This window comes from Etheostoma spectabile, chromosome 15 (genome assembly GCF_008692095.1).
Source record: "Etheostoma spectabile isolate EspeVRDwgs_2016 chromosome 15, UIUC_Espe_1.0, whole genome shotgun sequence".
NCBI lineage: Eukaryota > Metazoa > Chordata > Actinopteri > Perciformes > Percidae > Etheostoma > Etheostoma spectabile.
The window spans coordinates 25352754-25366424 of NC_045747.1; the positions used below are offsets into that span (position 1 = coordinate 25352754).

General features: G+C 41.8%; 1 protein-coding gene across 2 annotated transcripts in view; it reads left to right on the forward strand.

Moving 5' to 3' along the window:
• Positions 1-13671, forward strand: part of LOC116702370 (E3 ubiquitin-protein ligase SMURF2) — a 64110-nt gene that overhangs the window by 31409 nt on the left and 19030 nt on the right. The window contains exons 3-5 of one of the 2 annotated variants that reach the window (XM_032536548.1): positions 2106-2214; positions 8456-8595; positions 13028-13093. In XM_032536548.1, coding sequence (XP_032392439.1) covers positions 2106-2214; positions 8456-8595; positions 13028-13093 — 315 coding nt within the window. The remainder of the gene's footprint in view (positions 1-2105; positions 2215-8455; positions 8596-13027; positions 13094-13671) is intronic. The other variant, XM_032536549.1, reaches the window with a different exon arrangement.

The window sequence follows — 13671 nt, forward strand, 5'->3', positions numbered from 1 at the left end:
CACACAGACCAAGGAAAGTAATTCCTGACATACTGTAACTCTGATTAAGTTTTGTAAAATGTCACCAAGATACAGTGAATGTACTTTTATTTCCATTTTGGACTGAATTCCTGCAAACACTTTGCATAAAACACCCAGTAAATGTTCTTTCCACTAAGACTTAATACCTCGTGTGTGGGTGCCTTTAGTGTTGTGAGTGTTTGGGTGTGTTTGGGTCAGACTGTCATGGTGAATGAGCACGTAAAGGTCATCTGCTCACTCTGTTGGTTTCTGTGGTGTCCATTCCTGCCATTCCAATGCTTGTGTGTTGTGTGGTGTGTGTGGTGTGTGTGTGTGTGTGTGTGTGTGTGGTTGTGTGTGTGTGTGTGTGTGTGTGTGTGTGTGTGTGGTGTGTGTGTGTGTGTGTGTGTGTGTGTGTGTGTGTGTGGTGTGTGTGTGTTATTATGTTGACATGTCTGAATGATTCTCTTTCTAATAATATAAAAGCTGGAGCTCCTACCGTATGTTACCACAAGCAAAATTTAGACTTTGTCCTGATAAGTTAAAAATGACTCACTAAACTTGGGACTGATTGTTTTTTTTGTGTGACTAATCATTAATTTGCTAATAGATTCATCAAAAATCATGGGGTGTATTTTCACACCTAACAAGCTTATTGTATTTCAGGTTAATAACCTTTTTTTTTTTTTTTAACCTGGACCCTATTTTTGCATTTTTTTTTTGTCTAAGTGATGGGAATGACAGTTATTTAAATATTGGTCCATTATTAAACAACAGCGGTGAAACAAGCTGCAATGTAACGTTAATTGGCATTGCTTATCTTCAATTTCTGTCCACTAAAGTGCCGTTTTTGCCCCTGACAGGTCTTAGTTGATTATTATTCTAAGTGTCTGACAATATTATTGAAAGGATCCCTACACAGATGGACCTTTTTTTGTTAAAGATTATATTTGTTTTGTGGCCAGGAAAGCTCAGTTGGTAGAACGGGCGCTCATATTCAAAGGTTTATGCCTCGACGCTGAAGGTCCAGGGTTTGAGTCCGACTTGGGACGATTTCCTGCACGTCTTCCTCCTCTCTCCAGAGTTAAAGGCGGAAATGGCCAAAATTGAATCTTTAACCTTTGTATTTTCCTCAGGTCAAATTTGACCCCTTTCTCAAAATGTCTATATCAAAAATATGCGTTTCTTTTAACCAAATTGCCCTCAAATAACGCTGATAGTGTCGTACACGAAACGGGCGGTAATTATACATCAACATACGTTCCTCTGATCGTAACTAGTAGCAAAAATAATTCATAATTACTGGGTCTTTTAAGGAAACATTTAGGCAGAATTGAATAGGAATTAGTTTTATTGACCATGACTTCCAAAAAAAAACTACCGGTGATAAGGTGGAATGAAGTTGGCTAAGAAGATGCAACACAGAATTAGGTAATAATTTATACTTTATTCTTAATACAACAGGCAAAACAGACTGTGTCAGTTTTTTTTTAACATGAAACAGCCCCGAAATGGCCATCGCCAGACCCATCCGACTCCCTTAATTCACGCATTTACATGTGAAAGTGTACTAGCTCTATACATGCTAACATGGAGTATGGTCAGTTTGGTGATAACGTTTTCGGGACCGTTTCTGGTAAAACAAAAAGGATCTTACTCCTGTGATCTGACGCGTTTGCCCTATAGTATTACATTGCAGCCCGGCTTCCCACTGCTGGTTACAGCTCGTTACTGGACCCAAAGAATTTTGTTCACATTAAGAAATACCTAAAATTACCCCTTAAGGGCAACAAATTCAATACATCTTTAGTTATCCACAACTGTACTTTTTTTCTCCAAAGGATCTCATATTGGAATCAAAAACAAAAACAAAAAAGAAATGAAGTAAACAATGCGTATTGTGTGACCGTTCTGGTCTCGAAGCAGAATACCAGTGTTAGACACCGCAGCATCTGTGTCCGTTGTTTGTCTCGCCATCTGCCATGTAGCAGGCTAACACCGCTGTGTATTGTAGGCATTTGTGTATTGTTAAAATAGTTTAAGTGATATTTGTCCTTGGTGGATGTGGCTGAGCGTTTTTCTCTCTTCTCCCCCCCCCCCCACAGGCCTCCCTGATCCCTTTGCCAAGGTTGTTGTGGACGGTTCAGGGCAATGCCACTCTACAGACACTGTGAGGAACACACTTGACCCCAAGTGGAATCAACACTATGATCTGTGAGTCCCAGACACGTCAACACACTCATTTCTGAACATCTGTTTTCAACGGAAAAGAAAAAGAAATTCTGATTCCTTCTTGGTTTATTTGAATACCTCCCACCTTCCTAAAGACTTAATCTGATTACAAACAGCGGTCTGAGGCCCTGCTCGGGCCATTACAGTGCCTCACAGTTTTTATGTCTTTCTTTATTTAACCTCAATAAGTGAGCAACACGGGGAAGTGTCGGGCTGTGTCATTAACAGAACCTAAACAATAACAGATGTAAACAGCTCTCGCATCTGGTCTCTCACTTATCTAGATCCTCTGTAATGACATAACCCTTCAGCACCAGTACAGAGTCTGAAAACGTCCCTTTTTAGAGCATTGTTTAAAGAAACTGAAATGGATGGCGTCTCCAGTAGTATTTTCTTCCGTTGACAGAAACACATGTATGTCTTGTTGTACACTGATTGCCTTTCCCAGAGATGGTGTGTCCTATGAAAGTAACCTGGGGGAAGAAGGAAAAAAAAAAACAGAGACAGAGCGCGTGAGTGAAAATGTGAGAGTGAAAGTTTCCAGTATTCAGCCGAGTGTTTATCCAACCGTCATGCATAGCCAACAGCGAGAGGAAGCACATGTCTCCGTTTGTTTGGTTGCTGGGGATACAGGACCCTCTCTCTACATTAGCTGCTCCTGTCACTTTTGACAAGAGGGGGGAAAAGTGTGTGTGTGTGTGTGTGGTGTGTGTGTGTGGTGTGTGTGTGTGTGTGTGTGTGTGTGTGTGTGTGTGTGTGTGTGTGTGTGTGTGTGTGTGTGTGTGTGTGTGTGTGTGTGTGTGTGTGTGTGTGTGTGTGTGTGTGTGTGTGTGTTTGTGTCAAAGATGGATCGATGGAGAGGAGACACAGGCTCAGTGGAGCTTCTCTGCACTTATTTGTCCCAAGAGTCTGCAGATGTGTCAGTCTGGAATTTATGTGCAAATTACTGGTGTTTCTGGGCCAGTTTAACATCGATGTACCCCCTTTTACTCTCTGTAGTGTTTATCCTCATGACCAGCAGGACTCTCAGTTGGCGTGTTGAAGGAGAGTGGTTTTAATTGAGCAGGCCAGAAAGCCGTCTGGCTGGCTCACACTTATTAAAATAGGGCCTCCAACACCTGGTGTTCTGACTACAGCCGAGTGCATTTGAGCTGTTGGCAGTGAATCTTTTTTTCCATTTGATCGTATGTGATCATTCGAGAGTGTAGAAATACTGTGTGTGTGTGTGTGTCCAGGGTTTTATTGGTCACAGCCGACAAACTGGCACGTGAACTGTGACCCTTCAGCATTGTTGCAGAATGGGTGCCGGCATGCCAAGGATAGCAGACAGTCTAGCTGGCTGCCTGCCTCTCACACTCATTCTGCCCTGCACCAAGTGTGTGAAACAGACACTGACATGATCTGGCTGAAATTTCAAGGTCCCATATTGTGGGATGAATAAAGTATCTATCTATCTAGAACATGTGTACATGCTTTAATGTTAATTCCTAAACTGTCTGTCTGAATATACCTATAATAGCTATTCACGTTCTGTCTGAAACGCTCCGTTTTAGTCTCTTTAAGCCCCCCCTTCCCTCTTCTCTGATTGGTCGGCATTTCCTGGACTTTCTCATCTGCGCTCTTGGCGTCTCTGCAATTGCTGCCGGGGGAATGACTGTAACGGCAATGTAGCGGCACTTCTTGCAGCCGGGGGATTGACTGTAAAGGGCCGCTACATCATTCTCCCAGCTGCAACTGCAAAGACGCCAAAAAACAAAATATACATACAGTAGCTTGAGAAAGTTTACACACCCCTGCTAAAGTTGATTAAAAAGAGGAATAAAAAATCATCTTTTGGAAATTGATCTTAATGCCTTAATTCAAAAATAATTAGGAAAATCCAACCTTTTAAGGACACCAGTCTTCTTTGTAAATGAATAATGAATTGTAAATAAATAAATGTTCTTTTTAAAGGCCAGTTATTTCATGGATCAGGATACTGTGCATCCTGATAAAGTTCTCTTGGCCTTTGGAATTAAAATAGCCCCCCCCCCCCCACATCATCACATACCACGATACATAGAGATAGGCATGGGGTACTTTCCATAAGATCATCTCTCAATGCAAATCCAACCAGCTATTAGGCTAACTGAAATAACACCATGCCTATCTCTATGTATGGTGAAGGGTATGTGATGATATGGGGTTAGTTTAATTCCATAATATTTATCGTAGACACTCAAAGTGCTTCGGGGGGGACTACTCTCTAACACCACCAATGTGTAGCACCCCCCTGGGTGATGCACGGCAGCCTTTGGACGCCAGATGCTCACCACACATCAGCTGGTTATGAAGTGTTTTCAAGCATTTTTGGAGTCTCCTTCCAGTGTGCTCTCACTCATTCCATTTGGTTAATTAGGAGTTCTTCAAATATGGCATTATTAAATTATCCATCTGCAATGTTATACCCAGTCTAGACTCAAATTATTCACGCCCCCTCATCCATCCATTTTCCTCCCACCATCGAGGCTGAATTGCCATGGAAGCACCCAGTAAAACGGCACCCCCATTAATTGCTTTATTAGATCATTAGTGTTAACTATCTAGAATAATTAGGAGAACAAAAATGCAGTGCCACAATGCAGAGGAAGCATAAGAGATTTGTTAGTCTCGCATTGCCAGACCTTCCTCAATAGTGCTGCGGAGGAGGGTCTAACTAGTCCACACAGCATTCCTGGATAGTACGCAATCTACATGAGCGGCGCTAAGCACAGAACAACAGTGCCTCAGCGAAATAGCCTCTGGAAGGAACTTGTTTTGGTGGAACATGTGTACGTTCAAAAGTTGTGCGACAGAAAACTCGTATTGGACAGATAGTCTAGCTAGTTGTCTGGATTTATCCTGCAGAGATCTGAGGACCAGGTAATAGTCCTCAGAAATCCACCGGAGTTTAGAACGCTAACACAAAGAAAGCAGAAGGCAACGGACATTGGCAAAAAAGACATGCATACGGCGGAAATCCCGGAAGTTGAATGTTGTGGATATAGACTAGAGATCTGTCAATCAATTGGAGAACATGAGCAGGTCCCAGTCCCTTGTGGTGAATGTTCGTACCGGGCCTTTCCCTTTTTGTTCTGTTTGTATCTCAGATGGTAACTCAAGTGTTGCTGTAATGAAATGTTTTTCTTTCCCTTTGACCACATGTTCTTGGCAGTAACTTTAGAGTAAAAGCTGTTAAAACGGTGCCAAAGATGCCTCTCGTATGAATACAGTCTGCCAAATAAAGGGATGTATTTAGAAAGCACATCTGACTGTTTACATCGGCTGCTTTTTCCTTTTTATTGAAATTTTGCCATTGTCTCTCGTGTGAGTGTGAGTGTGAGTGTGAGTGTGAGTGTGTGTGTGTTAAAAATCGTAGCCAGACTAATGAATTTTATTACGTGGAGGGTGATCCAGATGACTGGGGTTGGGTTATAATACTTCCCTCCCGTCACGTCTGTCTGACATTGCAGCGCTTTCCCATCGCACCCCAGACAGGCATTTGGCATTGACTCAAAATGTCCAGACGTCTTACTCACAGACCCATTGTTTCATATCCCTTTTGGTAAGCAGCATGATAATTACAGTGCGATGCAGTTCTGCGAAACAGTACAGATGATTAGTTTTCATCTGAATGAGGGAGCCCACTCGAGCAGATGTGCCACAACAGGTTCACATGGTGAGATTGTATCACACTACACTCTCGGCCTCAACTGAAACACCGGGGGGGGGAGGAGAGCATGGAGGAGACAAACGCAGGCAGTCAGGAAATAATGTGTCTGTCTCATCTTATTCTCTACATGTCTTTGGCTGTCTGTCTACGTTACCTGCCCAGGTTTTTAAATTAACAAAAGGAAAACGTTTCCCTTTAACATTTTTACTTTGGGGGTTTAATCAAAAAACACCCTTTTTTTGCACTTTTCTGAAAAAACAATAGTGTTGTTGTGGTGTTTTGTGGTGTGATGTGAGTGTGGTGTGAGGGGAAAAAGCGTTGGGGTGTTCTTGCTTTACATCACTGATTTGAACTCTGGTAGGAGGAGTTTTTTCTAAATGGGACAAAAAATGTTTAGTCAAAAAAAACCTTTGACATCGCTTAGAGCACCTTTTAATATTTCGACTGTGGGTTTCAAAACTACCTATCTAAAGGGTTGCTTTAAAACTGGACCAAATTTTAAGGATTATTTTTCCGATCATCTCTTAAAACATAACATCCAAATAAAGGTCCAGGTTAAAAAAAACTGAAGTTATCCTTTAAGTTTTTAGTTTGAGTGCCTTCTATTTTTTATTAATTCCACCTCTTCAAGGATGTTTTCATATATTCTTCCCAAATTATCATAACTCTTAGTTTTGAGTGTCGGCTCATTAGCAAATACCACTTTCCCCGCAACGTTTGTTCGGGCGGTCCCCCTTTTTTTACAGTTTGTCTACAACCCTTTAAATTGTTTTTCCGAAGGCAACCAAACCTTTATGAATTAAATGATGTTAAACCCTCCACATTGCTGCAGATTGGACAGTTTAAACCCAATTCATTTTTAATTATTTTTTTTATCAACTGGGCAAGCTTTTTTTGTTTCGGGGGAAAAAAGTTTCCTTCATTTTTCTTTGTCACGTTAATAACCCAAATGCAAAAAGGGCTCGCAAATGTAACACTTTCCCAATCCCGACTGAATTTTGAGTTAGTTTTTTTTTTAGTTTTAGGGGGCTGCCATCCCTCACTGTTTCCAATTTCATGTACTGCTCTGTAGCTTGGGGTGGCAATTTCAAAATATCGTATTGTGAATGAACTTTAATTTTGCTAATATTTAGATATCGTTTGATCTTATATTTCCCACCCCAAAAATTACGTAGACGTTTACAGAAATTTTACATGTTTCTTTTCCTGGTAAAGTGATGTAATTTTCTGAAATTTTCAGTTGACATGAAAGTTGACATGTTGTCTTTTCCTGGTTTAAAAGGCTGCACTACAGTAAAGTGATGTAATTTTCTGAAATGTCCAGACTGTTTTAGCTTATCTATTATTTGCCTTTACCCACTCAATCATTATATCCACATATTTTGCGAAAGGACCAATTGTCAACCATACATATCTATTTAATTTTCTCCATATCGCCTAGCCCTAGTGAGTCTTCTCTGTCACTCCTTCTGATATGTGGGCAGGGATGATACCTCAGACGCTTAGGGTCAGATTTACACGTTGAAATACACAGTCTGGAAAATCCCTCAGGCATCTTCCGCCTGCATGTCCCGACTGTGTCTTACAATGTGTCCTTGGTGAGGAGACGGGGTATGTGGGGGGGATGCGTGTCTCCCTGCATTGCTGGGGACATCCTGTGTCGACACACTAGCTGTTACATTTTGACATTTACCAGCATGTTTCCTAATAGATTTAATTAGATGAGCAGTTATGTTTTACATACATAGTCACGCCGGGATTCTCTTGATGTCAGTGGTTACATCTACACTACTTTGGTTTAAAAAAACAATTAACTTTTGCTACGTTTACGCGCTGGGTCTACATTACTCCGATGTTTCGGAGCCCTTAAATTCAGAAATTCAATTCAGTCGGTCTTATCAGTCAGGTAGGCTTACATACCTTTCACTTACAGTTCCACCTGCCACATCCCTGCTCTTACTTTTTGCCATTGTTGTTCTTTCTTTAAAGTAAAATACTTTAAAGAAAGAACAACAATATCAAAGTATCAAAGTATTTTCAACTTATACATTCATGTTTTTCAACCTGAGAGTAACCAGACAATCTGCTTTCTGTTTAACCCTTGTGTTGTCTTCCCGTCAACCTGCAACTTTGTGTTTTTCTGGGTTGAAATTTCAACATTTTGTTGTTCTTTTTCTTCTTTCTCTTGTTTGTTTTTTTCCCTGCTTTTTTGTAGTTTTTTCCCCCCAACATTTGTCACTTTTTTTTCAACGTTCTTTTCCGATATAGAACATTTTTGTAAACTGGTCAAATTTGACCCGAGGACAACACAAGGGTTAAAACGGCTCCTATGCTCAATGTATGTAAATGGTCATGGGCTATGTGTTGTCAGTCGTGTTAATATGGATGAAGTTTAGTTCTGCTACTGCAACGAAAACTCTTGTGTGGACGGAGATCGTTTTTGTCTCAAAACGTAGTGTAGATGTAGCCCGTGACGAGCCTATCATTATTGAATATCAACTATGTTTCCTTCTCCTCCCCTTTTCCACTCAGATACATCGGGAAATCAGATTCCATCACCATCAGCGTGTGGAATCACAAGAAGATTCACAAGAAGCAAGGGGCTGGGTTCCTGGGCTGTGTCCGCCTTCTGTCCAACGCTATCAACCGCCTTAAAGACACAGGCTGTAAGTGTCAGTATTACTCCATTTTTATTATATTAATTACATTTCAAATAATGAAACTGTTCACTAGTGGAAGAAGCCATGTTGCGTGTTAAAGGTACCCTGTGGAGTTGTTGACCACTGTAGAAGCACTGCAGAGCAATGTATTTCCAAGCTGGGTTCCCGGTTTGTTTGTATGGAGCTCAAAGACAGACATGCTCCCAATCCCGCCACCACTTTCACGCTAATCCACTCATCAGTGATTGCTGGCGGGAACATACAAAAAAAAGACAGGAATGCACCAACGAGGGCGGTGAAATAACGGCTAACAATCGACGTTTTAAAATCTGCTTGCAATCTAGTTTCTGGTCTTTTTTGTCGCGAGTGAATCTGGCCCAAAAACACACCGATAATGAAGGCTGTGCAGTTGATTGAATTGATCGCATTTACGATTCCGGCTGCTAACGATCACTTGGGAGTTATCGGAGAAAGCTCTTATTTCGCGCATTGCGTTTTTCAAGCCTTAAAAGTATTAAGGGGAAATTTTAAATGTCACAGTTTTCCCTTGTTGATTTGTTGAAACTTCCTCACTGATTTTAAAGTTCAATAAATGCAACATCTTTCCAAAAGTCAATGAGTAATCGTGTTAAAAAATGATCATTCCACTATTGACCAAAATAATCATGAAATTTTTTTTTTTCCCCATTACTCGGGCAGCCCTACGATAACCTCTATAAATACACATACCAGACATCTTCAACAGGGGGTCCGGGACCCCTACGGGGTCGTCAGAGTCACTGGAGGGGGGGGGGGGGGGGGGGCGGCAAATTATTGTCAATTTTTGAAAGTTTAAAATAAAAAAATAACATGTTATTAGCAAAATAAATCCCCACTGATGATAGGTTTCCTGGCCTATAGGTGAGGAAGTCACTAAGATCCATCCATAGATACAATTCATCCTAAAGAGTCACTGGGCCACACTGCCACTATGTAACATTAAAAGATGATGTATAAAGTCATGCCAACAATTTAGCTAGTATTTTGATAGCTTAGAGTGCTATGCAAAACAATTGTAAAATATCTAAAGGCTTTAGGCTGCCCTACGCGTTATTGCAGGCCCAGTTTAATAGGCCCATTTGGAAATGGCCAAAATGGCAGACTTCCTGTTGGGTTTAGGTTATGGCGCCAATGAGCTTTTTTTTTTTACGTCTTGACATGCTGCATATGTGAACCAAATTTCGTTAGTCTACGATAAACATACTGCAGGGGCTCAGTTTTTTTAATTAGGCTCTAGCAAGCCATTTATTTGCACCTATTCCCGAAATCCTTAAAATATGTAAAATTTCACCAGACTTGATGCGACCGCCAATTTTGGTGAGTTTTTGAGTATGTTAAGCCCCTCAAAAAGGCAATGAATTTGCCTAAATAATAATAATTCCTTCAGTTGTAATACGTAGGGCCTTTGCCGCTGGTCCTAATAATTGGATTCTGCACTTTTGCTTTTCACTTTGACATCAAATCCTCCGCCATCATCTTGTCGGTCTGAAACCGGACTCTGTGGTGCAACGCTGCTGTACGGAGCGACACTTTCACGTGAGCACTGATACGCAAACATTTTCTAATTTGGCTGGTGGAGGTGATGGGCGATAAATGTAATCTGTGTGTGCCCAAACACCGTGAACACGTGTAACACAGACGACCGTGGCAAGCCTAGCCTCAAGTATACACACAATGTGTTTTGGCGACCAACACATACACATACTTTTTAGTTTGTGCACGAGAAAACTCCATAGGGCACCTTTAACTTTTGAATAGAGAATTCATTGTTCAAAGTTTATGTCCAGGGTACAAAATTAGCACCATCCACCTGCCAAATGCTGGAAAAATTAGCAAGTGGCTGGTAGATTTCACTCGCCAGCCAAAAACCACAACTGTAATCTAGCCAGTTGGCTGGTGGACAAAAAGTTAATTTTGCACCCTGTTTATGTCCTACGATGTTACCTTCCTTCCTTCCTGGATTCTTAAAAGGCCTAATTCAATCAGGAGAGACATGTTTGCAAATATGCAAAAAGGTTTATTGTACAACATAATAAAATGTACAAAGTCTTTGGAGATTAGACTCCATTGTTATACCAATAGTTCGTATATAGGGGTAGAGAACCATCATAACCCCCCAGTGGAATTTGTGTACAATTCTGATTAGTTTAGCTGGAAGGTGACCCCGTCACACAGCTGATTCGATTCAAGAACATTGATTAAGAGTTAGGTCTTTGTGAAAGAATTACGCAGAGCTACGTATGTCTGCGTTTGCCGGTTAAAATGCTGAAAACACATTTGTCTGTGCTGTTTCACTCCAGAGATGTTGCTTTACAGCATAGTTATATATATTGGCGTGATGATTAAATCACTCTAAGTGCAGTCAGCTGTGATGCAGCGCTGACGCCTAGGACTCCCCCCTCCCCAGATGGTCTTTTGTTTTGTTCTGAAAATTAAATTGTACTTCACTTGCAGCACACATATCATGCTGCCAAACTACACATGACTTGTTTGTTTTACTTGAGTGAGCAATTAATTTGTCTCAGTTCATTATTCCCCTCCTCTACTGGGGTGAAATATTAATTGCAGTTATTCATGACCTAATGGTAAAATGAGGCCGTAGCCAGCGAGCCGGCTTTCTACCTGTAGTGTGATAAGAAGCAGAAGTTAGTACCATAGTGCTGCTGTCAGGGCCTAAGTGACAGAACATAGAGTAGCTCCTTTTTTAGTCCTGCCCCCCTCACCAGGTCTGACAGAGGCCAGAGCCGTGTGTGTGAGAGGGGTCAGCACTCTCCTCTCTGCCAGAACAGGAAGAGCCAATCAACATCACCCTGCAATTACACTCAAAATGTCTCATGTCAGAAGCTAACTGGATAAATGAGATGGAGGCTTTAGTAAATGGCTTCTAGTAAAAGCAGTTGCCAGACAGTTGTAGCTCCAACAAAGCTGGAGCCTGGAGTGACCTAGCGAGCTGGTACCTGCTTCGACGGGGCCCGCAGCCGCGTAGGCAGGAACAGGGGAAATGATCCCAGCGCCTTTTCCTAGAAGCCCCTGACACTTGTTTTCCTGGAGCGACACAAGAAACCTGAACCTTGTGCCACAGCTGTGAGTGGTTTGCCTCTGCATTTCCTTCCTTTCTTGGCCTCCTCCTCACCCCTTTAGTTTCCCCTTCAGTCGCCTCCATAGACTGGCAACATGTGTACACACACACACACACACATCAAATGCCATTGTGACTAACCTCCCACTATCTCCGTCTGCCGATCTAGACAACCGGTCATTTCAAGCAGACGTGCATAATTGTAGAGCTATTAAAGTGTAAGCGTAGATTTGTTGTGTTCTCTCTGTTGCGGTCGCTCTCCCCCTTAGAGTATTTGTCATTCTTTTGTTTTTTTGTGTGTGCATTTACCAGCAGTTGCAGTTTGTCCCCTCCACAGGCCTTAGCGAGGGCACCGAGTTGACTAAAACATTTGTGTATAATTGTAGAGCTTCTTGGGGTTGACTGTAACATTTATGTATAATTGCAGAGTGTCTGCGTCTTTTTGTACACCGTATGACTGCATTTAAATGTATGCATTGCAAAGTGAGTGCTCTTCTCTGCGTACATTTTTGTGTGTGCGTGTGTGTATGTTTTCTCTCAGTGGCTGCTGACCTCCGGCCAGGCTTGTAACGGTTTGACCGTTGCCTGCTTTGGTCCCTGTTTAGTCTAGACAGACATCCTGAACTGATCTGCATGACACCCAGACAACAGAGAGAAGATAGTGGCATTTCTTATGTCTGCAGGCAACTTGGACAAGTTTTTCTTTCCTTTTCTGCCTAATCTCTCTCTCTCTCTCTCTCTCTCTCTCTCTCTCTCTCTCTCTCTCTCTCTCTCTCTCTCTCTCTCTCTCTCTCTCTCTCTCTCTCTTTCTCTCTCTCTCTCTCTCACTCTCAAATTCCTCAGACTTTGAGAAGTTCAGACAAAGACTTTCCAGACTTTGGCAGAGGTTCATGTCCATGCTAAGACCGAACGGAATAGTGCCGGCTTTGTACTGAAATTTGTCAAATGTTTGACCTCCGCATTTGAACTGAAGCCTGTTCTGTAGCGATGCTCGGTGAGATTTTTACAGCCCGTGGCCGTTCCACAGACCAGACCATCTGTTCCAGGGCACAGCCAAGCTGTGGTCTACAGACAGAAGAATGAGAGACGGATAATGAGGGAGAGAGGAATCGAGTCTGAGTGATGTAAATGATACAGAGCAATGGGACTCGTCCAAAGGAGGGAGAAAAAAAAAGCTTCCCAAACACATGCTGGTTTGCATGTAAATCCCTGACACTGATGAATCCTCTCTCTTCTCCCCTTTCTTTCATGTTCATTCTCATTTCCTGTTTGTCTCTCTTTCCTTCGGTGCTCCACTTCTTCTTCTCTCTCTCTTTCTCTCCACAGACCAGAGACTAGACTTGAACAAGTTGAGTCCCAATGACAGTGACACAGTCAGAGGCCAGATAGTGGGTGAGTACGGGTGGACACACGAAAACAGGGTTGCATTTGGAAGCATGCCTAAGATTTGGAAAAAAAAATGGAATGAAGTAAATGGAAGCTACACAAAAACCTAAAATGGTCTTTCTTGGCTAATTTCCACTGGCTGTCTTCTTCACCATGAGGTCAGATGTACAGCATGTTGTCCTTCATTCACTGTGTATTAAATGTTCAAGGAGGGTGGTATACTAAACCACTAATGGACAGCATTTACAGCAAAAGCAAACTCGCTTAAAGCCAAGGTTGACTATTTAAAAGTCATTTCAGTATTTTCTTTGAAATGATCTTGTCATCTTTGATTAGCTTTTTTGACAGTTCTTGTAGTAATCTTGGAGCTTTTAATGATCATCCATTCCCTGTGTTGTTGGATATATATATATATATATATATATATATACACACACACACACACACACACACACACACACACACACAGTACAGACTATGCAGTGACTGCTTTAGCCAGGCGGAACGGGATGGGGAGGAGAAATTACATTCTCAATCCAACAACATACAAAACATACACTTTACCTCTATATGCGGGCACCCAC